General features: G+C 38.6%; 1 protein-coding gene across 2 annotated transcripts; it reads left to right on the forward strand.

The window, feature by feature from the left end:
* Positions 1-23925, forward strand: HTRA3 (HtrA serine peptidase 3). Of its 2 annotated transcripts, none has more exons than XR_014618422.1 (9): positions 1-687; positions 8485-8584; positions 10355-10577; positions 11278-11472; positions 14126-14158; positions 14812-14926; positions 20350-20394; positions 22006-22101; positions 23054-23090. XR_014618422.1 is itself a non-coding variant. In XM_084286875.1 (9 exons), exons 1-9 carry the CDS (start codon positions 264-266, stop codon positions 23217-23219), a joined length of 1401 nt encoding a protein of 466 aa, XP_084143001.1. In that variant the 5' UTR covers positions 1-263; the 3' UTR covers positions 23220-23925. The 2 variants fall into 2 exon arrangements, 1 of the variants encoding a protein (XP_084143001.1); XM_084286875.1 differs by having other exon boundaries at positions 20346-20394; positions 23054-23925.
* The last annotated feature ends 3798 nt before the right edge of the window (positions 23926-27723 follow it).

Genomic DNA, 27723 nt, shown 5'->3' on the forward strand with positions numbered 1-27723 from the left:
CTCAGCGCTGCCAGCTAGTGCCGGGGAGCAGCTGGGCGCCGCGCCTCATAAGGACGGAGCTGGTCTTCATCCCGCAGCCTCCTCCTCCTCTCCGCTTTTCGCTCCTCCTCGGGGGAATCAGGACTTTCCCACCCGTGTGTGCACCAAGCCCGACTTTCCCTTCCCTCACTGCACCTCGACTGCACTTTTTCCCTCTCTCCTCCTCCTCCTTTTTCCTTCCCCTCGGGTCGGGCAGAGCTCGCACCCCTTCTCCGCCGCCGAGGATGCGGGTGTCTCTGCTCAGCCCCTTGCTCCTGCTCTCCCTCGGCTGCAGCCGAGGCTCCGCCGAGCTCCCGGCGTCCCGAGCCAAGTGCCCGACCCGCTGCGATGTCTCCAAGTGCCCGAGCCCCAGCTGCCCCAGCGGCTACGTCCCCGACCGCTGCAACTGCTGCCTCATCTGCGCCGCGGGCGAGGGAGACTCGTGTGGCCGCAAAGAGGATCCCCCCTGCGGGGACAGCCTGGACTGCCGCTACCCCATGGGCAAGCGCTTCGCCAAGGGGGTCTGCCAGTGCAAGCTCAGCGCCCAGGTGTGTGGCAGCGACGGCCGCACCTACGACAACGTCTGCCAGCTGAAGGCGGTGAGCCGCAAGGCACTGCAGCACGGTCTGCCCGCTGTCGCCCAGGTTCAGAAGGGAGCCTGTGAATCGGGTAGGAGCATGGCGGGGTCTGCCTGGGGTGGGTGGTGTGGGGAGTGCTGCTTGACAGGCCATAGTGAGGGGCTGGGGGCTGCAGGAGGGCTTCGAGGCTTCCCAGGGGCAAGGCGGCTCGTTCTGCTGTCAGCATTCACTGTGGTGTGGTGTAGGGGTTTTTGGGTGCTCAGGTCCTCTCGGAAGGGATCAAATCCCCTTCCTGTATCCTCTGGGTGGGCTTAGAGCATTAGGAAGGTTGCCCCGTGGCAGCATGGCCACAGGCACCTCAATGCTGTGCATGCTGCTGAGCATGAGACAAGCACGGTTTGTCGTGTGGCAGTGACCACAGGCATTAGGCAATCAGGTCAGTCACCCCTTTTCAAGGCACACTGTCCATGCTACAAGCTTGCTCTGATATTGCCAGCATCATGTTTACTTCATAGGCTTGGTGCTCATTATTGATGCTTCTCAATGGCATTGCCTTTGTGAGCTGTGCTGCAAAACCATGGTGCCATGTCCTGCACAGAGTGCAGAGCTGGAAATGACTCTGCTCTGGGATTGTCCCTGGGAATGTTATCAGAGGTTGCTTTGATTCACCTGACAGGTATCCTGGCAAGAAAGTGCCTGCTAAAGTAGTGTATCTCAGACAGTGCAAAAAAAAAAAAAAGCACCAGGTAGTACATAAAACATCTAAACATAGTCTTTTATTTTCTTCTCACAAGATGTTTTACAGCTGGAGTCTTACGGAGTTTAAAGGGGAAAGGATGCCTGTAAACCTTCCTTGTGGTTTAAAATGATGACACTCACGATATCAAGCAGTCTTCTGTTTTGCAATAACATACCAAGGCCTTTGCTTGACCTAGGATATTGTAATAATCAGCAGTAACTTCAGGCTATAACATCAGAAAGCTTAGTAATCACCTATGTTGGAGTTCTGTTTTGTTTCTTGTTACTAAAATTGGTCACTTTATATAAGGGTTAACATTGCTAGTTTCTTTTTCCATACTTCCTTGTATGTTATTTTTAAGGGTGTGCTTCTACTAGCTTTCTAATACCGTTCCTAGAAAGAAAACTCATATGCATAGTGGGGTTTTAAGTCATGTATTAGGGCATCCATGTCAGGTGAACCACCAACCGTTAGCAAACATAGATAGCAAACTTTCTAAAAGCTATTGGGAGGAGTTAGAGGGAAAAGCCCAACCGTTGTTGGCCTTTTAAAACCTTTCTGTGAATAGGAGGGCTTTCATATATCCCACTTCTCTGAGAAAGCAAAGGGAGGCAGAAAGAGGGAGGGGGTAAAATGATATTCCTGAAGTTACTTCTTGGCTTGTCAGAGCCAAAAACTGCTCCACTGCTAGTTGGAGCTGTGATAATCAGTCTCTTCAGTGTTTAGCAATCAGAAACTTCTGTTTGTCTGTTCATTTTCTCACAAGCATCCGTTAGCTTTAGTACTCCTAATATTTGGTTGGAACTGATCCACTCAAAATAACAAGAATGTTTAACCAGAATGGGTGAGCTAGCCTGCAACTTAGGCTTACAGAGTGCTTGGGGCTTGGTACACATGACATTTTCTTTAAGGAATCCTCCTGAGTCTACTGTTTAATAGGCTTAGGAATTCAGAGCAGTAAGGTAGAGGTATGATTTTTTTTTTTTTTTCCAAGCAACTATTTTAATGTTCGCTTTATTTTGGCTTTATTTTTTGTCCCAGTAAACCACAGCTTAGATGAAGCATCTGGTTCTCTGTGAAGTTTTAATTTTTTTATTCAATTCTACAGCTGCACAAACTGAAGCTCAAAGAAACCAAGTGTCTTGCCCAAGGTCAAACTGAGTTGGTGGTTGAGCCAGGAATAGAACTCAATTATGTTTTGTGTTTTTTTTTTTTTCTTTCTTTTTTTTTTTTTTTTAACAATAACATGCAATGGCTGTAATGAGAGGCTTTAGAAGAAAATCGACAGTTTAAAACTGCTGTTGAGTTTCTCTATTTTCCCTGTTCATGAAAGCAATCTGGCCTCAGATGACTCAGAGGTTGGAGACCTAAACTAGTTACAAAGTAAATCTAATTTTACTTAACCATACATACATTAAAACAATCTTAGATAATGGTAGCCTTACATAGCATGAATTAGGTTGTTTTCAGAACATGCAATGACTTGGAGAGCAGCTCTTGAAACTTCTGCTTCTGCCCATTTGTAGTTTCTTACCTTGATGCTAAGTTAGATGCTCGTTGTGATAAACCAAGGTAGGCTAAAAAAATTTAGCCGTAGTTTCATGGTGACAGAAATCTGGTGAATGAATGCATTAAAAAAGGAGTAGTAGGTGCAGAAAGGGAGAAAGGTCTCTAGAATTACAAAGCAAGTGATATTTCCAAAGCTTACAAACCTTAAATTTTGTTTTTTCCTTATTAAGGACCTGTATTAGCTTGAAGAACACCATGCTACATTGAGAGTTTTAGATGCAGGGAACTGCAAGGTGGTGGGCACTGCATGGAGATTCAGGAACTCTGTTATGGGTTTTCTTCAGTCTGCCTGTGTGCTGAAATGGTTATTCATGCAATCAGCCTTATGCATCTGAGCAAACCCATGAACTTACTGAAGACACCAATGGAAATTGTATGCAGAACTTATGGACATATTTGAACTATATACTACATATAATTGTGTGTTTGTTTTTTCCTTGTTCAACACAAGGTACCTTATGATATGGTAGCCTTCTGAAACAGCTAGCTTTTACCTGCCTTTTGTCACGTTCTGTCACAAAGACAAAGCAGTATATGCTAGTGTGTAAGTAATGGCATAAACATTGATGGAAGACAACCTCTGTAGTCAAAGACCCATTCTTACAGAGCTCTGTTTACCACTGTAGCAAATGGAAGTTTTAATGTCACACTCCTCACGCAAAGTATTCATTAGGTCACCTGTGATTTATTGCCAAATTATGTCAGATTTTTTTTTCTTGCACAGAGGGTTGTTTATCAGCTCTCAATACGACATGCTCAGTACAGTTAATAATTCTCTGCAATGTTATTTTGCTAATGGTTTCTTGGAAGGCAGGTCATATGTCAAACAATTTGGGTTTTCTCTCCTAGGATGCAGAAGCAAAGGGGAAAAAAAAATGAATTAAAAAAAAAAAAAGGTGTTGTTTCATCAGTGCAACAAGAAAAAAAATAGAAAACCTTTGAGGAAATAAATTCAATAAATTCCAGGAAACAAGACCCATTGGCCTTAATACTGATCTTTTGCAGGGTTCTGCCTGAGAAAGTCTGCCCTCTGCATTGTGAATTGAAGTCATAATTGAAGTCACTGTCAGAAAGCAGTCATGATATAAAACATTACCCATGTCAGTCAAATCTTTGCAAGCGAGGAGTCTAGAAGTTTCACTCCTGAAAAGAAACACTTGAAAATACAGTTAAAGTTTGAGCAGGTCATTGCACACAGTTCTGCCTAGGGCATTTGGATTGTGTAAGAGTGTAACCTTGAAGATGCAGAGGAATAACTGAGGACATCATTACTTGCATTTCTGAAAAACTGGCCCAGTAAGAGATACTGAGGTCTCCTAATGGCATTATTGTCATCAGAACTTTACACCTGCCTCCAGCTGTATTTAGGGAAATGCATTGCGGGGTATTAGCTGGAAATAAACTCTAGTCACATTCCTTTACTGATTGTTTTCTTTATGTCTGAGTTTGGGTTTAGTTCCTGCAGGTGAGGATGAACATAGTACAATGTTTGGTATATATTCAGAGTGTAGCACTTCACTGTTTTCATAAAAGATATTTGTCAGGAAAGAGATGTTCTCGTGTCTCATCATGAGAGTCACTTGGGAAGAAGGAATAACAAGCCTCTGAAGTCAGTGATGAGGTGGTTAGGTGTCTGTGCTGGAAGGCATGTGCCAATCTTTGTCTGGCTGTTGTGACTGCTGTACTGCACAGGAAAGCCACTTTGGTGTTGGTTCACCAAGCTGTTTTCATCTGTGCACAGTAGACATCCACTGTATAAGCAAGCTGCCTGAACCATAAAGTGGCATTAAACCCACCAAGGCTTTATGGTCAGTGCACAGCTATGCAACTTGATCTTAATGCTGAATTCATCAGAAAAGCTGCCCATGAACCTATGTTTCCAGCAGATGTTTCTGTTTTTTAAGCAGAGACATTATAATCTTTTATTTGTCTTTCATTTCTTGCCATGAAAGCGTAGTAGGGACAGTGTTTATCCCTGGTGATCAGATCTGCCAGGTTGCAGTCCTCCCTTAGACATAATAATTTTGCTGAACATACAGATCCTTTCTGACGCTGGTTTTGGAAGGGTAATGGCAGAACAGCCTCAAAAGAATGGGTTTCCCAGGCTCACTAATTCCTAATGAATATAAATTTGTGGATTTTGATAAAATGTATCGTCTTTAAGAAGGCGTTGAATACAATTTGGTTTGATTCCACAGGGAATAAGTTGGCAGATATTCAGAAATTTTCAGTCTTCTTCAACTGTAAACAGTTCAAGTTTTATTGTCTTCAGTGGGATAATGACACTTTATTTCTACTAATTATTTTTTTTCAGTTCTTTTCGTACTAGCTAACTCCACAAATTTGTTGGAGTTGTTCCTGATTTACAGCAGTGCTAATGTGGTTGGAGGGGGTCTATTGCCTCTGCAAGAAAATAGATATAAAGCTATTAAATGAACTCATAGGCTGTAGATAATGCTACTATCCAAATCTTCAGCTGATAATAATGGGCTCTTACCTGATTGTCACTTAGCTTTAGCCAATTGGATGTAAATCCATAGTAGTTGGAGCCCATAGAGCTGGAAACGCAAGATCAAATTTAACAGACTAGACTGAACATCTTTAACTTCAGTTCATACACTTATACCCAAGTCTGGAATTTGAATTCTCCATGGGAGGTGCCTGAAAGCTTTTCAAGATTTAATGACTTGATTTAAATGGTAGGATGATACTTCAGATCTGCTGAATCTGGTTGATTTGTGGGTATGGATTGGAAAAAAAAATCTAGCTATTTTGATTAAGAAAGATGCAGAGAGCTAAAGACTTTGATAATATAAGTTTGTTTTTGTTTCAGGTACAACCTGCTCACAACACTTTTCATGTCTTGGCTGTTCTGCAGAGAGTTACTTGCATCATATTACGCCTTCTTGCCAAGATAAATTAGCTTTGACTGATGTGAGATGATCTTGAACATGCAGCAATAACATGGAGAAGAATGGATGCTATTAAGAGACCTTTAAAAAAATATGCAGCAAATCTCATTAGGTCAATAGGTCAAAAGCCCTGAAGCTGCTGTAAACGTGGAGCTTTTACATTCTCAGTCCAGCAGAGGTCTGAGAGCTGCATGAAACTGAGAGACAGCAAGAATGTCTGGCGGGGGAGAGGAAGGAATAAGATGTGATTAGTTTTATGTTTTAGTAAGAACAGTAGCTAGTCCTTACCACCTAATGCAAATTAAAGGATAGATTGAAGGTCTGACATAAAACCCTGATTCTATTACTCCAGCTGTGACACTTCTTTGAGGATGACTTTATACAGCTTAGACAATGCTGTATATTCATTCCCCCTTCTGTTTCTCAGGCTGCAATACCTGCCTTTTAAAGCAGATTGAAAAGTTCTGATGAAAATCAGTGGCTTAACAACTGTGCAGCACGCTGGTATTGATTAGTAATAACCAACATTTTAGTTCCCTTAAATCAGTCTATACATCTGAGACCAAGTATTAGTTGCCAGTTACTTCCTGGTCCACAGTTTGAGCTTCCTTGGATGCCATCTAATGTGGCTAAAGCTTCTTGTCACTCCCAGCTTGCAGAAAATGATTCAAGAAAAGTCAGTTTCTATGCAGGCATCTCAAGATTGGCAGTATTTAGCCCCCACCAGAAACTAATAAGAACAGCTCATCTCTCATCAGGCCAGGAGATCTTCAGCTAGACTTCGAAGAAAAAGTTTGCATGTCTGCTATTCTTGATCCTTCTTTGTTTGAAATTTCCCCTTCCTCCAAGGAAGGCAGGTTTGGATGCACCTTCACATCTGAGTGTTCATGGTTTCTGACCCCAGCACCAAGCTTCTGGACTTTGCTCAGACTGAGAAATGCTTTCAGTATACTGTGGAAAGACGAGATTTGCTTCAGTTTTACTCTCTTCTCTTTTACTGCATGTTATTTTCTTCCACTCTTTCAATATTTACATTAATCCACTGTTTCGTTCAGATTTTATCTTTCTGCTTACCCCAAATGGTACCTGGAAAGCCACTGCCACCCATGATGATTGCGTGGTGGTGGGTCAGGAGTGGTGTGAAGATGAGTTCTTTGGCAGGCTTCCTCCTCTGCTTTTGGCAGAGTGCAGCACTGTGACAATTTGGCACGAGTGGAACAGTTCAGCACTCAATAGATACAAAGCATTGTAGTTGCCCTGACTCACATAGTACATCACTTCACTGATGTACACCGACTGAAAAAAGCTTTTCACAATGCTTTACCCCCCACTTTTCTGATAGCTCATCAGCTGAGGGTCTAGCCAACTGATTTTCATAGATGTGTAGCCATTTCTATTATAATAAATGTGATGATAATATTATATCCTGTCAGTGTACACTGCTGTGTGTGCAACCATTTAAAGTCATGTTAGTAGACTTCAAAGGATATACTGCGTAATCTGGCAAGCTGCTTGTGAGCTGAAGGTAAGATCAATCTTCAGTGCCCCAGAAAGCAAAATAAATAAGTGTATTGTGCTTACATGTGTCTGCCTCTGTGATTCCTGTTTGCAGTGTTTCTTTTAAACCAAATACTGAAAGAAGTATATTCAATTGGATGGAAGGATTTTTCAGAGTGCGTGAGAATGTACATAGAAATAATAGCCTGAATCTGCTCCTGCCAAGTTGTTCTGTCTGTTTATACCGTACCATATAAATTTAGCTTGTAAATGTAAGCATGGTTTCTTTACCCTCAAAAGTAAATCCCATGTCCAGTAACAGGAAAAAGAACTCATGGACTTCTATGGAGAAATGCCTAATTTTGTTGATCTGGTTTCTTTAATGCTTTCTTCCTTCATACTGGTGGTGTGTCAGTTCCAAAGTTCCCTTCTTTGCTACAAGTCTCTACATATTGTGGTAATGAAAAGAGTCTCACTTTCTGACTTTGTAGGTCCTTTAACAGTTTATTGTGAAAGAATTCTGAAAGACTATGTGAACTATGACAGCTAGTTAATTAATCTTAGGAATTAATTCAAAGAACAGGGTAGATCAGTGACATGTCTTTTTTTTTGTAAATAGGTTAAACTCCATGGTGCTGTAATCTCATAACTCATAAACAACTTGAATACAAAGGTTTCATGGTCAGTAATACATATGTAGATATGGATTGGTGAAAGTGACCTTTAAATTAAGAACTATGCAGCATACCAAAATGCGTGAGATCTGTTTATCAAACTTCTCTCCTTCTTTTCTGTGTATCTTTCCTTTTTGGGTGATTCCCCAGGCCCCCTTTCCTTTTAAAGACTTGGGTAAAGGGCATCTGAAGAAAGAAGTGTATACTTTAGAAAGACAGAATCTTTATCTGTAGCCATTACTATGTTATGTCATCTAGAAATAAGCAAATCTAGTACTCCTGAAGACCAGGTGTTGACTTGGAGTACAAGACCTACTACTGTGAGGTCATTCTTCAGTATGAGCTGAACATAGAGAAAATCATGGTGGCACAAAAACATTGCTTCTGATGATTTGATGTCATTTAGAAATTAGAATGTAGAGCCTCTCCTTCATCTCACCTACTTAGTAAAAAGGGTATTGTCTTATTAACATATCCAATTCTTTCTGCTAGTATAGGTCACCTACAGTCCAGCAGCCCAAGATATAAATTCAACTTCATAGCAGATGTGGTGGAAAAGATTGCACCTGCAGTTGTGCACATTGAACTTTTCCTCAGGTAATTCTTCTAATTCTTTGATATGTAATTGCATTGTTTAATGAAGGTTTAAAGATTTTCCTTTTCCTCTGTTTGCAACCAAGTTGAATTGTGTGCTAACTTGTGAGTTCTTGATATTCCCAAAAAAATCTGAAACATTACAGAAGACCCATTTATTCAGAGAAGGTTGATACAAAGGTTGTGAAATTGAGGTATCACATGAATAATACAATTCCCATTATGTGTTTTGCTCCTGTTTAGTAGATCTACTATATTGGTTTTAGAGTCTTTAAAGTACTTTACATAAAAAATAAGTCTATTTCATCTTTGGATGTCTCTTCAGCCTTAACTAAGATGTGCTGTTTATTAAATTATGTTTAATATCTCCAGAATTTAAAAAAAAAAAAAAAAAAAGTCCAGAAATAAGCTGAAAAAACATAGCACCTTGGTGTTTATTCCACTTTCAGTGAGACATAATGTCGGCTGGTTTTATTTGTCGGTGAGAACAGTAAGAGCCCTGTTGACCATCTCTATATAACCTATCTAAACACATAAATGATTTCTGTTGGGGAAAAATGATCTAAATTTGCTGACCAAGACATACCGATATTCAGTGTTACTGAAGCTGAGGAGCCAGGTTTGATGTTGAGTGTTCAAGCCAACCAGCTGTCAGAACAAGTTACTGCAAATATTACAGATGTTCCATTACCTGAATATCTCTCTACCCAGGAGATATTTTTACAGGCTTTTTTATTATGCAAAATCAAGATAATCAGATTTTCTGAGACCTTGCTTTATGCACATAGTCTTACTGGTCTAATGAGAGAACATTAAAATTGAATGTGTTTGAGATCTTTGCATTCTATATGTAGTCAAGATTGTTTGTTCTTTCCCTATAAGTAAATGTTTGTCCAGCAGCCTGCTGGGTGCTAATTGTAGCACTGCCTTCTGCCTGGGATTGATTCCAATTCTTTACTGCTGAATAGCCCAGAATTTTCAAACAATTTCCTAATACGGACCACATCTTGGAAGAAGGAAGAATTTGTGGACCTTTTCTCATCTTCTGCCACATTTTCCGTTCCCCTAACAAATTTAAGGTCATAACGTCAATTGTTCACAGAGAAAAGTCACAGTACTCTAAACAGTTTATAAAGTCTTAACTGTCTATATTGCAACAAATGTCATTCTCCACCAAATCTTACCCACTGTTAGTGTTTTTCATTTCTTTTGTCTTTTGTGTTCCTAGTCCTTTCAGTCTCCAGACATTTTTTTCCTGTCTTTCTACACTTGTGCTTCATGATTCCCTGAGAAGTCATCTCTTCCTTTGCTCCTCTGTCCAGCTGCAAGGTTCTTCTTTGTCCCTGGTCAGCTTTTTCCCATTAGAGGATCAGTCCATTTGTTAGCCTTACTATTTTCTGTCATCATTTTCTTCCCATATGGAAGCAGCAATTAGTGGGTCAGACGGGTTCCTTCTCCTTCCATTTTTGTCACCTAGCCTCTCTGCAAGGAAACCTATAGGATTAGAAACCAAAGGAAAAGGACCATGCCAGCTATCCAAAAAGCTCAGTTTCTATCTCCCTGGCTGACTACAATCAGTCTGCAAGAGATGCTTTCTCCATCAATGTATTTTTTGTTTGTTTGTTTTGTGGGGTTGTTGTTTGTTTTGGTAAGGGTTATAACATCCGTGATCAAATGCTTTGTTATTGGCTGAAAGATGGTAAATGATTTCTGACATAATCATCTCTACATTATGTTTCCCTTATGAATTACAATTACTTGCTTCTTGCACAGGCACCCCCTCTTTGGTCGAAATGTCCCACTTTCCAGTGGATCAGGGTTTATTATGTCTGATTCTGGTTTAATTGTGACTAATGCCCACGTGGTGTCAAGTACCAACGCTATATCAGGGAGACAACAGTTGAAAGTGCAGCTACAGAATGGAGACACCTATGAAGCAACTATCAGAGACATTGACAAAAAATCTGACATTGCAACAATAAAGATTCACCCTAAGGTGAGTAGCATAAAGACCTTGATGAATTAATTTGGTAACTTTATCTCAATTTCATTTAGTGCAGACATATTGACTGGCGTATATGCTTAGGGATTCCTTGGGAATATATCTGGAGACAACAATGTACTAAACAAACATTTTCTATTGGCCTGAAAAAAATTTCCCACCTTAGAATTAAATTACCTTGTCTTCTGTACTACAAACTGCTTTTTTTTTTTTTTTTTAAAAAAAAAAAAAAAAAAGGTGGTGGTTGGGGGAAATATAGTTCAGCTAGTATGTGGCCAGATTCTGCTGTCCTTACCTGAAGACACAGGGCATCTTAGTTAATCATTCTAGCTTAGTGCCAGTACATGCTCTGGCAGGTAATGCAGGGGGAGTGGCAGGCTGATCTACAGCTGGTTTGTATGCTGTTTCCAGGAGGAGGAGGTAAAAATCTGCTGGAAAATGGGGAAATCTGGTTCAGAATCTTGTTAACATTTTTCTGGAATTACTGCTGCTAGCAGTTAGTTTCTGAAGACAGTTTAAGGCAGTAATGCCATGCAGTATACTAATGGTATCTAATGTAAGTTTTGGGCATATGCTAGTGAGTTACATTAATGTAATGGAAAGTATGTGTTCCGAAGTTCATGCTAGTTTATCTTTCTAAGCAAGTTACTATCAATATAAACTAATGGCTGTTTCTTTCTGTGTTTTATTTAAGAAAAAATTGCCAGTATTGTTACTGGGTCATTCTGCTGATCTGAGACCAGGAGAATTTGTGGTGGCAATTGGAAGCCCTTTTGCCTTACAGAACACTGTGACAACAGGTATTGTCAGCACTGCTCAGCGAGATGGCAAAGAACTTGGCTTGCGGGACTCTGATATGGATTACATTCAGACAGATGCTATTATCAATGTAAGTACTAGGTACAAGAGAAACTGGGCTTCACAGTCCTGGGACTTTTAAATCCCTCCCTTTTTAACAGATAAATCCACCAAATGAACCCTGTGTTTGAAATCAGTGATAGGCACTTATTTTTATAAGACTATGCACTGTCTGTTAGCTGCACTCAGGCATTAATGTCATAAAAGGGATGTTAAATAAAACGGACCTCTCTGAGTTTATCCATGAAGATGTTACATATGACAGACCCGTCTCACTCTGTAGATCTTGTGCAGTAAGACATGATTATATAGACCCACAGTAAATCAACACATTTCTCTCTGTGCTTGTTCAGCTGGTCTGGCCCAGCATACTGTAGAATAGAGCCAAAGTTTCTTTCATCTCCATCCATTAGAACCAGATGGAGCAGTCAAGTTGATAGCATCTGCTTGAATTTAATGTGAGAACACCAAGGTAAGAACTTAAGGAAAAGGTTTTTCTGTTGTTTTTCTTTAAGGAGAAATGGGGGGAGGGAGGGTGTCTTCCTGTTTTGTTTTCCCTTTGAGCATCACATAATTCAAATAAGAGTCTAGATGTAAAAGAAATTAAACTTTGAAATACTGTACAGAGTTAAAGCCCCCTAGTGTTGCCTGTTGTATAGAAAAACACGAAAATAATACTCCTTCAGAGCTTCAGCTTGGAGAGATCCAAAGTGCTTTAGTGAAGTCCTTGGGTGTGTATATAACTTGTAGTGATTCTAAAAAGAGCACTGCACGCATATCTGAGGTTTTACAGCTTAAATCTGTTATACATTAAAAGAAAAATACTTTCAGCATTTATTTGCTGGACCTCGATACCAAATTTCACATAAACACTAAGCATTATGACTCATTTACACATGCAAAGCTCCTGACAAATATGTATCGTCACAGAGCTATTGAGAGAAATTTTATGAAAAAAACAAGGTTAACTACACTTTTGTGCTAAGATATGACATAAAAATGAACTTTTTGAAAAAGGCTTTGTATGATTCAGAAGCTGAATGTCCTAAGACATGTAATTAGAATTAGTTTCTTCAGTTGTAAAAAGAAGATAGGAAAACTTATGCAAAATGTTTTACTTGGAAGCACACACTGATTTGGTGGCAGAGGCAAAATTAGAACATGGGATTCTTGACTTCACGCCTGTGCACATTCCTCAAGATCAGACTGTTTCCTTGCATATAGTTAGGCATTCACTGCACTCAAAAGCTGGTGGACAAGTTTACACAAGGATAACAGTACATCAGATAATACTAGAGCAAATGGAATACTGATAGTAGAGTAGGTAAGGAAAATGACAACGTGTAAGTTGCCATCGGAGACCACAAAACATGAAGATAGTCCCTGGCATAGCGATGCTGTGTATTTAGCTAATGCACTAGTTTTCTCCTGAGAATGGGAGGAGTTTGAGTGCTGGTCTAGTCAGAGCATTCCTGTGGCTTAGCCAAGATGTTACTGTAGGAATGTGCATGCAGCTGCCTTCTGAGAAATGCTAGGACAGCAGGAGCAGGAGAAAACAGGACCGTAAGTTCCTAAATGGAGCTATATTGCATGTGCTAAAGTTCTTTCACTGAGCAGATCCTTCAAGCAGAGGACAAGTGGATCAAAGATGGTAGGCTGAGCAAGTCTGAAAAATCAGTCTCAGTTCTTTTGAGTCAGTGAGACCAAAAAAAAGTAAGCGTGTAACCTCTGATCACTGAAAAGATACATTGTAAGAAACTGATCTCTTTGTTTAAACGTGAACTTTGAAGCTTATTTTAAAACGTTAATGTCTGTTTTACTGTTCTGAGAATCTATAAGGTTTGCTCAGTGCTATCTAAGTGTAAACAGTTTATATGGCTCACGTTGCTGTCATGCATCACTTAGCTTTTGTTTATTTTGAGTGGTAAGTTGCTGCTTTTGGCTGTTCAGTACACCTACTTGAAAAGTCTGGCCTTGCTCAAAAATGAACTTGTTGAGCCAACATGAAGATGGACAAGGAAATTCTCCAACTCCCACTTCCTGTAGTCCTGTTGGATGTTTCCTTTGAAGGACATTAAGTATTAGGTCATTCCAGATTGTTCAGAGCTGCTATATGCTCTCCCTAGAGGGGAGTGCATCTCTGTGGCTAAATCAGTCCTTATGTAGAACCTACCTCATAGGTGATTAAACTTCCAAAGCACTGCGTTCTCTTCCAGTGGAGAATGAGAGATTGACAGTGCTACAAACCAAAGTGATGAATAAAACTACTTAAAAATGATGCCTATGTTGAATGTACCTCCTTGAAATATAACTGTAACCAGCAATTACTTATTTCAAAACCTTGTTCTAACAGTATTTAGAATAATTGAAATACCCATTTTTAATTAGCGATTTAGTGATTCTTCTTTAAATTTAAGGCAGAACTATTTTGAGTTTTAAATTGCTGCTCCTAGCTTAATTCCGGTTATTGAAAAGAAAAAATAATAATCATCATCATAAGAGGTGTGAGCAGGTAGTGTAAAACCTACTTGCAATACTGATCACAGAAGATTACATCCTTCAATGCTGCCTAAGAAATGCCTTGTTCTCTTTCAATTGCTTACAAACAAAATACTACTTGAAATGCAATCTTCGTTTCCTACGGTGGAGCACATATTTATTGTTCCCTTATGTCTTTTTTACAGTATGGCAACTCTGGAGGACCTCTAGTTAATCTGGTAAGTCCAGGTGACTTGTCTTTAAGAACTAGTTTGAAATAAGTTGGAGAATATTTCTTTGTAATGGTTCATAGACTATACCATCTTCCAGCCATCCAGCCTAATGGTGGGCAGATAACCTGAAGCTAATACAAGCAACACCAATTGAGCTTCAGTTCATACATCTTTGAGAAACATTCCATTGTTGGGTACAGGAAATTATACACAGCAATGAGGAAAATGGGTTCTGGTAGGAGCAGTTATTTTCTTTCATGCTCTGAAACCTGGGGGACAAGGCAAAGATGGGACTTGCTCAATCTACACAACTGCTTTTAAAATAGATTACTTAAAACCAACCCTGATTTTGTAGGTCAGTGAATTCTGGCTGTAATGATAGTTGTGACTCTGCTGCCTGCTCGGCAGAGAGGAAATCTTGATGAGTGGTTGGATGTACCTTGGATGAACAAACTGTACTGTAATCTCTCTGGCCATCACAGTTAAATGTGAGAGGGATTGTGAATCAGAGCCCAGATCCTCCCTTAGAAGTAATGTTTATTTCTTGAGTGATTACAACACTCTACAATCACTTACACCAGACTTTAAAATGAAAGGCTAGGTTGTGAGCTGAATCCTGTCACTTAGGAGCACATTAATTGAGTGCTGTCTCCCAACAGGATGGTGAAGTGATTGGAATTAACACCTTGAAGGTTACAGCTGGAATTTCCTTTGCTATTCCATCAGATCGCATCACTCAGTTCCTTACAGAGTCACTTGACAAACAAAATAAAGGTAAGGTCTGCAAGATACAGTGATGATGTTATCTTCCAGTTATTATCCTAACCTGAAGTTTGGGTGAAATGCAAAAAGGCACAGGTCTTGGATCCTACTGCTGAAAGAAGTAGCATTATTTTACCATATAGAACACCTTGAACTTGAAAATAGAAGACTTCTTCATAGAAGAGAGAGTGTTGCTTTATTATTAACAGCCCCAAAGAGTAGGTATTACCTGTGTAAATCTGGAAAAAGGAGCTCTGTGGTCACAAATGAGTCATGACAGTCTCAAATGATCTTGAGACCAGATGGTGACTCAGCAAGTCTTCTTCTCCTCTTTCACATTGTCCAAGCAAAAAGGAGATTAAGATGTACTGTGGACAATAAGGAGCAAACTCATAAAACAATTATCCAACAACGGTTTGTAGTGTGCACATTATCTGTGGTTGATCTTTCTTTTGTCCTGGTCATCTATGTCTGTGCTACGTAACTGAATATTGCGATAGATCCTCAGACCCATGGGGAAGAACAACTACGTGCTAGTTCACAGGAGAGGAAAAAAATATCTCAGAACCAAAGAACATATACTTCTAAATATATCAGCGACTGCAGTGCTCTGGGGTTTTCATATGTGCCTCATGTCTAACACTGTACTAGTAGGTGTCATAGTATGTGCTACACAGCCAAAGTTGATCTAGCAATACTTCATCCAGGCCAAACTTTCTTTTCTCTCGTTTGCCAACTTATCTGTCCACACCCTACTCATCTTGCTTCACGACTGCTGGCTGTTGGTTTTCTTGAATCTTTTTGATTTTAATCTCATCCTCCTCAGTTCATCCAGTTTCTGATGCCAGAACTGCTTCCCTGCACTGCTGTCTTCTATGTTCTGTCAGACACTTTTAATTCAGAAACTTCCATTAGAGAATTCAAAGTTATGCATCTGCCTATATATTTGAGACCATCACTATTCTGACTGGGTTTCCTTCATTCAAGCTTTGCTACTTTCCCCAAATCAGGTTGCTTTCCCTTGTTGATTTGGAAAAAAATGATGAAAATAGGTACTATGTACTGAAAAGTGCATTTCAAGGTAGCTGTCTTAATTTTACTTCAGTCAACAAGTCAAAAAAAAAAAGTTTCTTTACTCAGTTTACCAGCTGTTCCATTTCTGTTGCCTTCTGACAGAAGCAGCCTATACTGTTGGTGATGCCGCCCTGCAGAATCAAACTGCTTGCTCCAAGACAAGGCAGAGTGATGGTGTACCCTGCAGGCTATTGAGGCTGAAAGCCTACCACCTGCCAGCAAATTCTTGGTCACTGTATGGAAGGTGAAGGCTGGATATGCCACCACTGAAACAAGCCCTCTTGTTTCCTTAGGCACCCTCAGGCACCTTTGCTTCTCCAAAGTGGTGAACCTGCTAGGCCCAGCTAGAGGACCTGGAGATGGTGCTGCCTATGGACCCCTAAAAAAAAATAGCGAAAGATTTAAGCTTAGTTGGCACGTGACACTCATTATTTTTGATCCTTCTATTTATCCTGTGATGAAAAGAAAAGGATTCACATTAACTCTTAACATCAGCAAGCTTCACTGTCTGACATATGCTCTTGGCACAGGCAATTTTTACAAATTTTTTATTTGTTACCTATTGAAGGACCTTGTACTTTCACTTCATGCATTTAGAGCCCTTGATGCACAGAGGAGGAGAACTTCTAGCAGATATTTTCATAATGTCTGAGATTTAGTTTGCATTTTTTAGGCATTTGTTAATAGTTTTAATTTTTGTTTTATAGACGTTATTTCTTGTCATAAAGAATTTATGTAAGCAGGATTTTTGGAATGTTTTTATCATGCTTTATTTTGCTCCAGTTACATTTCAGTAGTTTCAGTGGGATCCACCCTTATGGTACAATTAGGTCATAGAAATAAATTTAAGGGTATTACCATCTTGCTGTAAATATCATATTGCCTGAAGATGATAAAATTCCCAGCGGAAACATCTCTTTCTTCAGAATCTTTTCAGATTCACTTTGGCCTATAGGAGATATTCAGGGTATTATTAAATAAGTCTGATTTGAGTCTTTTAAATCTCAGTTGATCAGTTAACTGCCAGTTTCATGTAGAAGGCATAAATTCTCGAAGTCTCATCCATTATATACCTGGAAATATACAAATATATAGTCTACCTAAGTACAGGGCAGAGGGGAAGTAGAAGAGAATGGCATTTGAATTAATTATCTAAACATTCTTTGTTACCAAATATATTGTATGGTCCATACAAAATAATTTCTAATGTATTTTTACCAAAAACATACCGTGCTTTGTACAGATCATGCTTACTGCTTGAAAGGTCTGGAACTTTGCTAATTTTGAATTCAAGTCATAATGTCAACCTACTTCCATAGTTATGAATTCCTAAACAGGTGGATGAAATTAAGTGTTTCCATCTATGTCTCAATTTTAACCATGTGTTGTGTTTTTACATGTGGAAATCAGTCTATATATTTTGGCATCCACTGATTTATTATATATTTTTTATTTTTTTACTTCAGTGCCTTTTGCTAGTGTCCAACAGGAATTTCTTCCTACTGAATTAATTAAGCTCTGCAGTTTATATTGAAGATACACTACACATAATTCAGCATTATAGTTTGGAGTTATATTTCCTGATTTCTTTTTGGCTGTGGAATATCTTTTGTAAATGCTTTCAGGACTGCTCATGCAACTTGCAAGATCTAAGTGTAGAAGTGGGAATTTTGTTTGCCATTTGAATAAAGAGTGCAGGTTTTGTTCCTACAGTCACATCGTGGTGATATCCTGGACCCACTGATATTAACTGCTCATGTGACAGATGTTCATGTCCATGAAGAGTCTGAGTGACTGACTCCTTAATTTAAATTTATTGGTTATTTTTGTCAGTTTATAAACATTTCTGTCTTCAGCCTCTGTTTATCGAGCTGCTTTGTATATCTATATACAACCTATATAGATTGTATATCTATATACAATCTATGTATATTGTTATAAGCATCAATTAAAAACAGTTTAATAGTAAAATAAATACTTTCCTTACTGTGCAACAGAAAGCTCCTTAAATAACGAACTGAATCTAGATACTTGATGTCAGCTGCTTGTCACTTTCTATTAACACAAAACAGATTTAATTTTAAGCTGATGGCTGAGGCTGGTTTACTTGACTTTGTACCACTAGAATCAGTGTTCAAGCTCACCAGGTGTCCACAAAAACTAAATGTGATTTGAATCTCTCCTTCTGCCATGCTCTGCTAAAACTCAACGCTGCAGTGATTTCACAATTGTTCAAACTGACTGTTGTAATATATTAACCTTCTTTTAACCTCTGCTGGGACTTAACCCTGGCGATATGCTTATTAAATGTATGACCTCCCTTTATTCCAGTTCTCTCAGTTATTTTTCTTCTTCTGCCTCGTGATTGCACAAATTGACAAAATGATAGGTTTTGAGTCTTTTTATTTGCAGAGGAAATATATGACGGGTAGTTCCAGGTGCTGCATACTGTTTTGCCAATGTGACTCAATCCTGACCCATCACAAGGCCCCTTGGGATGATAAGACAGTACAACTGGTTGTCTGTGCCCATTCAGTCTCTGTTGATATTTAAAAAAAAAAAAAAAAAAAAAAAAAGACAATTTTACTTGTTGTTCATGAAAACTTAGTGTAAGACTTTTGACTTGGCTTAAATTGGATGGACTTGTACAAAACAAAAGGCTTGAAGCTTTCTTTACCTTTCTTACCTAACACATTTTGGTTTACAAAATGACAGTGATTGGGAAGGGGAGGAATCTAGATTCTGCAGCTTAAATAACTTATGCCTCATAGCTTATTGTTCGTATTCTGCATTTCATAGGCAATGAGTGACAGCAAAGTGTTCAATACAGACAGTAAACTGTCCCCAGAAAATTTGTCATTTATGTGGTCTAAGGAAGTCTAAGGATGACAATTTCATCACTTAACTGTCCACATTGCAGAAAAGGGGGGGGGAATTGTTTGTCAGGTATCGGAGTTACCATGTTTATTTTATATTTTATTTTATTTTATTTTATTTTATTTTATTTTATTTTATTTTATTTTATTTTATTTTATTTTATTTTATTTTATTTTATTTTATTTTATTTTATTTTATTTTATTTTATTTTATTTTATTTTATTTTATTTTATTTTATTTTATTTTATTTTATTTTATTTTATTTTATTTTATTTTATTTTATTTTATTTTATTTTATTTTATTTTATTTTATTTTATTTTATTTTTTTAGAGTGGACATTTAAGTATTTGTATATGCTGTGTATGCTTGTGAAGCACTGTGAGTGTGCTAGTTCATGGCTGTGCCCAAGGCTTATGAGACTTCAGTTTTGAGTAATAGGACATCTTTGCGATACTTACACTAAAGCTGATTGTGATCTCATTAGTTTCACTAATACAATAAAATACAAGAGACAGAACATTTCAAGGAAAAGCAGAGATGACGGTTACCGATATGACTGTCCAGAGTGTCGTAAATTCCATGTTTTAGTACTCAACATTTTCACAGACATTAATGGGAATATTGGACATGCTTAATATTTAGGACTAATTCTTTTACTTGGGACTATTTTTCTTGGAAAGAATAAGAGTTAGAGGAGGCTCTACATCTCCTCTTCAATCTTTTTCCTCACATGAGAATATAGAGAAACTCAAAGAAATTGTGGAGTAGTTATGCTGGAACAAGTAAGGGGAAATACTGTTTCATACCGGAGATAAATAACTACTGAAGCACTCACTTCAGGAAGTCATCAGACTGCATTTGTTCACAAAACGGCTGTGCAATATCATGACTGCTAAAAGGCAAATACAGAAATTTGGTGCTGTTCCTGAAGGAGTGAATTTGTACCATTTAAAATTCTGTAGAGTCCTGGGTAAGGTCTATGGTGTCATTTTGTTATTTTTTTTTAACTTACTTTTCATTCTTTGGAGTAGAACTCATGAACCTTTCAGTTGTGTCTTTATAAGGCTGTCTTTTCTCTGAAAGGTGGAAATTTTCCTTTCTTTAAATCCCATTTCTACAATTTTAATGAGGATACTATATGATTAAATTGTTTTGACCAGTTTCAGATGAAATGGCAGTTGGTTATGAAATCTATTTACTGAAGTAGTATGATACTAAATCACTGAATTTTTCCTAAATTTCCTGAAGGAAAACTCTTAGAAAGCATAAATGAGTTTCTCTCATACTTACTGGCAGAGAGCAGGATTGTCATTCCATATACCAAGGTTAAGCGAAAGATGACCTCAGCGTAGATGTGTATGACTCGTTTTTAGATTTATGATACTTCCTGTTTTAATTGACAAGTACTTTAGGGGAAAAAATAGTTATTTTTTGCAGTATTTGTCTGAATTTCTTCAATATTTTTTATGTTATTTTCAGATAGCAAGAAGCGTTTCATTGGCATCCGAATGCTGACAATAACACCTGCGTAAGTATCTTGGAAAGGTAATCTGTATGACTGTGCATAGCATGTGTGGCAAGATACGTCCAGTTGTGTTTCAGAACTTCACCATTCAGCTTTTGCCATAAGTCTCCAGAGAATCGAGAAGTGTGTGGATTACACAGTTAGCTTCTTGGAAGTCTGTTAATAATTTAATTGTATTGGTGAAATGTGTGTTCTCAGACTTGAAAAAGCTGTCCTCTAAATACTGATAATGGTAAATGACTTATTGGAAGCTGAGGGAAATTAGGGAGGGCTTGAATACTTCCTTTCCTTCTTGACAAGGTTGTCTGGAGTGACACCAGGTTATTTAAACAAGCTGCTGCATTCAGGTGACTCTGAGTGCCAGTAGCAGATTAGCTGCCTGAGGGTTTGTTGATGTATTTTTCAGTGCCAGTAGAGGCTATATGATATGAGATTTTATGTCTAACCACTAACTGGGAAGAAAGTAGTTGCTAAAATTCAAAACTATGCTTACATGTTAACAAAAGCAGGATATGGACACCTTCCTCCATTTTTATTTTTATTTTATTTTTTTTTACTTTTTTCTTTCTCGTACTGCTTTGTGTCTTGCTGTTATTCAGACATGTCCTGGGATTACAAATGAGGGTTCTTACACTTTTGTTCTTTCTCAGCAGTAGGCACGTTTCCAAAGTGGCAGTAGACTAAAAAATTAAACAAGACAATTTCCAGCTGGGGTTGTAGTAAAGCCATCTTTATTTATTGAGTTACACTCTTGCAATCCTCCCCAAAGAGTCAGATCCTCAGCTGGAACAAATCAGTGGAATGGCATTAACATCACTGGACTGCCACCAATAAAGAGGAACTCAGAATGTTTCTCTGTGTAGCTATGACATGAACACAATGTGAGATTTTACTGGCTTTGAGTTGTCTAATGAACCAGTGTAAGATGTCTCCAGGCCTATTTTCAGGAAAAGGCTATTTCACTCCATGTGTTTGCTTTAGTCATGTAATTATGTTAGCTTCCTTAATAAAAAATAAAACAAAGTGAAGCTCTGTGCAGCCATTTGAGCTTTCTTTCAATCTGAGGGTTTTCATGACTGACAGCAGAGAAATCCATCATTAATTAAAAATTCTCTGTTTCTGGAAGTGGGTTTTAACCTACACAGTACACAAAGCTGAAATAATGTCATTATCTCAGAAATTAGAGAATGTTTTTAATGCCTCTATTTTGCAGCTGGTTCCTGTCTTCTTTCTTTAAAAAGACGAGCACAACCCATTTTATATGTGAGAAAATTTGAGGAAGATGAAGTTTCCCTGGAAAACTCACAGTTCTAATCTCCTACATGACGACTGAAGTTGTCAAAAGCTATGTTGTTCTATGGATTTAGACTATCTTTTAAAATGTAAAAACGCAAAAACATTAGCAAATTTCTGCATCGTTGCCCGTGTTAGCTCTTTAGGGCAGAAATGTCTTTTGCCTCTGTAGTGCGTAGGACACAGTGCTACTATTTCTGTGCTGCATTCAGTTTTAGTCACAAACATTTGAGAATAAATAAATTTGAGGTTATATATGAATTTTTGAGTGCTGCTGCTTTTGTAGTGGATTCAAATGCTATATAATTGTGTTCTTTTTAGCTTGGTGGAAGAATTGAAACACAATAATGCTGATTTTCCTGATGTCAGAAGTGGAATTTACGTACACGAGGTTGTTCCAAACTCACCTTCTCATAGGTATGTAGAGCACATTATTCTCTTCACCATAAACAAATTTCCAAATAGATATTAGTAGGTAGTATTCCTATTCATATTCAAGTACATCATTATATCAGTCTTGATTTCTGTTTAAACAATTTAAAATAGTGCCTGTGGGTTTAAAAAGAAAAAAAACAATGTGCTAAGATTCTACTGCAATGAAATATTTTGATATCAGAACTATTCTAAATGACACCAGGCAGTATTGAATAGTGTGCAAATTTAAATAACACCCTACATTTAATGAACCAAAGTTGTGTTTGGAAAGTATGTTGAATATTTAAAAATAGAAACTTGGACTTAGTTTAAACAGGAAACAGGATAGCACTCACATAAGATACTGTCTGAGCTATTGTCTGAGACAATGCTTTATCTTAGAGGAAAAGACTATTTTACAGAAAAGCTGGAAAATAAATAGCATTTCTATAAATTATTTCAGGAATGATTAAAAAGATGCAAAAGCCAATAAAAGTGGCTATTGTGGCCTATCTTTGAACAGCAAGAGAAAAATAATTTGCCTATTGTTCAGTTGGTACATCACTGCTTTTCTTGAAATTTTGATAGTGTTCGATTTCCAATGCCTGACACTCTAGAGATAAAAACATATTCTTGTAAATGGATGGAGTCAGGAAGTCTTGGCTAAAAGTCTTTTCTATTTCTCCTCTGCTGTAGTTTTGATGAAGACAAAGAAAACTAGACTACTTTAGCTGTTTTCTGTTTTAGAAGAAAATCCTCAATGAAATATTGTAAGATAAACTGCATTTAGCAGTACTACAGTTTATTCTGTTCCAGTCAGAAGGGTGAAATTCCCTTTCAGTGGAAACTAAAACACACAAAAATTCATTACATCAGCCATAGAGGTGGTGAGTTTTGGTACTTCTCTACACAGAAGGCAAGGCATACTTATTGTCTGTTTCTTCTGTCTTTGCAGAGGAGGGATCCAAGATGGAGATATTATTGTTAAAGTCAATGGGCGTCCTTTGATGACTTCCAGTGACCTGCAAGAGGCTGTGATGAATGAGTCACCTCTACTACTTGAAGTCCGAAGAGGAAATGATGACTTGTTATTTAACATTGAGCCTGAAATTGTCATGTAAATAGAATTGAGGAAGCTCCCACCATAATTAAACTCACTTATTCTGGAACACTAGATACCTCCTTTACAGCTACAGTAATTGTACTTCCTGTTGACTAATGACAAGGTGGACTAACTTAATTGCCTGAACCATTTCTGTACATAGTAGCTAGAATAAATTCAATTATGCCACGTATTGCAGGTTTGACTTTCAAAGCAATTTAAGACACAGGTTCTGGGGTTGGGGAGGAGGAAAGTAAGTTTTGGGTAGCCAGTGGAAACGGGGCCTACTTCCAGTTTGAGGAGATTTCAGAGTAGGTTTAATTCTTTGTTCTGAAAGATGAAAATACAACTGGAAGCTAGAAAACACACCAAAGGGGTAAATTATTCTTAAATTACAGTCATAGCTGCAGCAGAACCAAGCTATTGCAATTGAGCTTTTTTTATATATAACTTTTTCAATGTGAAACTACTATTGGCAAAGCTTGTATTTGTTCTTAGTGCTTGTATGCTACATGTCAATGCAGGTAGATTAAATCTGTAAATATCGAAAGGAACAAAAATGGTATCAGGCTATAGAGTGTTACACCTAGGTCATGCGATTTTGGAATATAGTAAATGATTCTTATAGAATTAATGCCTTATAAATCAAAACAATGTGCTGAACAAAGTTAAGTTTGAGAAAGTGCACAGTTTTTTTTAAAAAAATGATACAAATTAGTTTTGCATTTTACTGGTAAGCTTTGCTGTAAAATTGTTATACTACTTTTGGCTTGTACTGTGTAAGTTTCTACTGTAAGGAGATTAAAGTTTACACAAATAAAGTGTTGGTGTAAACCTCTTTTTAAACAAGTGTTTTCTACCTTCCCTATTCTATCAGACTGGAATAGACTCTCTCAAGCCAAAATTTTCTTGCGGAAAATTGGGCCCTGATGCTCTGAAACCCCTTTGCAATCCTATGGTATAATTATTCAGCCCGTATTTAGGCTATGTTTAGAAATGCTTTGTACACAAGTCATTTATTTACACTATTTTTTTCCCATATTTATGAATCATGCTTTGATGTAATTTAGAGACTATCTAGCTGGGTTCCTGTTATGCTCTATTCTGCAAATACGTGACAAGAAGCAGAAAGGAAGCACTACTAAGCTCCAGCTACAGTGTGTGAGATATATGTGTAATAAATACAGCACAGAAATTGCTGAAAGCTAAATCCTGATCTCATTTTGAGGTTTAGGACACTTATCTTCTTTCTTAGTGAATATTGCTACCATTACCAAAGAGAGACAGCAAGTTTTTATCTGGAGCATTTTATACATCTAGCTGTGGTTTCTAGACTTCTATCTAGATTACTTGTGCCTTTAAGACATTTTTTAATCAAAGCAAAATCCTTGGGGCAACTAGAAGCTCCTCTTTAGGTAGCCGTCAACTCTAGACATGTGGGCTATACCAACTAACTTGTGACAATTCTTGTGCCTTTGTGTTCATATGATGGCAAGCATGTGGAAAAGAGAAGTCTTGTTACACACTGGCTATCTGTGACTGCAACTATACAGTTGAAAAATGGGTCATATTAATCCTGAAAGTGAAGGTGTTTTTTCTTCCTTCTCATTATTGCCTATGTCTTTGGTAATGGCATGACACCCATGTTGTCACTAAAATGTGAGCTGTAGACCCTGTCAACAAATGTGTCTTAGTTATATCTGTAGAGTATTCACTGTTCAGGGGGATTAACTACATTCCCATGAGTTACAAAATTTGCATCTAAGCTCGCAAAAAACATAAGTATGTTGAATTTAAGATAACTGTGGCATGTAGGATAGATACTGTCACAGCTAAATTCAAGCCTATACATAAGTGTGTACCATGTTAGGACTACCGTATTCTAGTTCATGAAGGATATTGGACTGTTTGTATCCACTTATTAATATTAGACAAGTTTAAATATTTCCAACAGTTATTAATTTTTCAAATTTTTGACCGAGTATGTGGTAAGATCAACTGAGTGATTAGCCATTTCTGTGGTGCTTCTTGTAACAGAAGCCTTATGGCTTCCTGATAAAACAACAATGATTTTGAAATAAATTTCTTACAACTCTTGTTACAATAATACTGAACAGAGTCTGAAAGTGACAGAGCAATGTTAACATTTAAGCAGTGCACTCTATAGAGTGCATTGGCCTTTCAGTCATCACACTACAGAGGAGAGACACTACTCATCTAAAACTCTTGTGTTCCACCAACACCTCCCATTTTTCAAAGCTCTGTCTGAAAATCTTGTGGAGCTTACACATCCAACAGTCTCAAGTGCCTTTGTATTGGGGGGGATTTTACTCTGAGGAAATAAGTGTCAGATGTGGTTCTCTTAAGGAGAAAAAAAAAAAAAAGTCATTTCCTTTGGACACAATAGTGTCTGTGTCACTTCAGCTGTTGTGTGACCCTTTACTGCTGAGATATGAGAGCCTATTTTATTAATTGCCACTTGTTCCCTGACTTTGGTCAGTGCTGAAAAGGTTAATTGCTCTGTCATAAGACAGAGTCAGCATCTACTGATGGCAGCAGTTAACACTGGATCTATAATACAGCCTTATTATCTTTCTTTGTTTCTGGGCTAAGACCTTTGGAGTAAAAAATGGCAGTTGGTGTCTCTTTACAAAAAGAAATGTTCAGGCAACTTTTCTGCAGTATGCAATTACTGCCTGTCTCTTGTTTAAAAAAAAAAAAAAAAAAAAAAAAGTTAAATAAATAAATAAGTTACAGAAGCCCAATCTCAATCTTTCAAAGAAACTGGCAGCTACAGCTTTTCCAAGTCAAGTTTGAACTAGAAAGATGAAAATTTTGGTGTTCATTTGTCCAACAAGCCTTTTATTACCACAAAGATTTCTAAAGCCAATTCATTGTTTCTGCAAGGCCCAATGAGCAAAAGTAAGGAAGTAGAGAGATCAGTAATCATAGAATCACAGAATTGTAGGGTTTGGAAGGGACCTCCAGAGATCGCTGGGTCCAACCCCCCTGCCAAAGCAGGTTCCCCAGAGCAGGTTGCCAAGGTCGGTGTCCAGACGGGCCTTGAATATCTCCAGAGAAGGAGACTCCACAACCTCCCTGGGCAGCCTGTTCCAGTGCTCCGTCACCCTCACCGTGAAGAAGTTCTTTCACATGTTGGTTCCTCTGCTCCATTTTGTGGACATTGCCCCTTGTCCTGTCCCCACAGATCACTGAAAAGAGGTAGGCCAAATCCCTCTGTCTCCCACATTTCAGGTATTTATAAACATTGATAAGATCCCCTTTCACTCGTCTTTTCTCAAGACTAAACAGACCCAGGTTTCTTAGCCTTTCCTCATAGGGGAGATGTTCCAGGTCCTGTATCATTTTTGTGGTCCTCTGCTAGACTCTTCCCTGTCCTTTTTGTACTGGGGAGCCCAGAACTGGACACGGTACTCCAGGTGAGGCCTGACCAGGGCAGAGTAGAAGGGGAGGATCACCTCCCTTGACCTCCTGGCCACACTCTTTTTTATGCACACCAGGATCCCATTAGCCCTCTTGGCCACAAGGGCACACTGCTGGCTCATGGCCAACCTGTCGTCCACTAGGACCTCCAGGTCCTTCTCAGAGCTCCTCTCCAGCAGGTCATCCCCCAGCCTGTACTGATACATACAGTTATTCCCTCCCAGGCGCAGGACTCTACGTTTGCTCTTATTCAATCTCATTTTGTTTCTTCCTGCCCAGCTCTCCAGCCTGTCCAGGTCTTGCTGAATGGCATTACAGCCTTCTGGCATGTTGGCCACTCCTCCAGCTTTGTGTCATCAGTGTACTTGCTGAGGGTGAACACTACATCAAGATCGTTGATGAAGATGTTGAACAAGACCGGACCCCTGGGGAACACCACTAGTCACTGACCTCCAGCCGGACTATGTACCGCTGATCACCACCCTCTGAGCTTGGCCGGTCAGCCAGTTCTCAACCCACTTTACTGCCCACACATCTATTCCACACTTTCTCAGCTTTGCTAGCAGGATGTCATGGGAGACAGTATCAAAAGCCTTGCTGAAAGGCAATCTGAAGGACATGAGCATTTGGGGAAGTTTCTATGCTGCAGCCCAGCAAGGCCTACAAAGCACAGCACTCTAGCAGGCTAACCCCTGACTTCAAGCTCCCTCTCACCCACCCTGCCTACCTGTGGCTGCTGTGGGACTGAGGAAGTTAAAGACAACTTTACAGGTTCAGTGTACATTAGAAGGCAGGAATGGGATGGTATCATGCATAAAACAGCGTTAGTAAATGGCAATGGTGGCTGTTACAAAGTATGCATGAAGTAGACAACAAGAAGAGGAAAGAGCATGAAATAACAAGAAAAAAAATAGTCCCTGTAGGAGATAAATCTTTTAAAGATATATAAAAAAATCTTTTATATAATTATATAGGCACGACACTGGGCCAAGACTACTGTACAGCTGCCTCAACTAGGTATTTGAAGACCCCTCTCTGCAGGGTTGGCATCTTATTATTATCTCGGTAACCTCATAGCA

The sequence above is a fragment of the Netta rufina genome, assembly GCF_964035555.1.
Source record: "Netta rufina genome assembly, chromosome: 4".
In the NCBI taxonomy this organism is placed as follows: domain Eukaryota; kingdom Metazoa; phylum Chordata; class Aves; order Anseriformes; family Anatidae; genus Netta; species Netta rufina.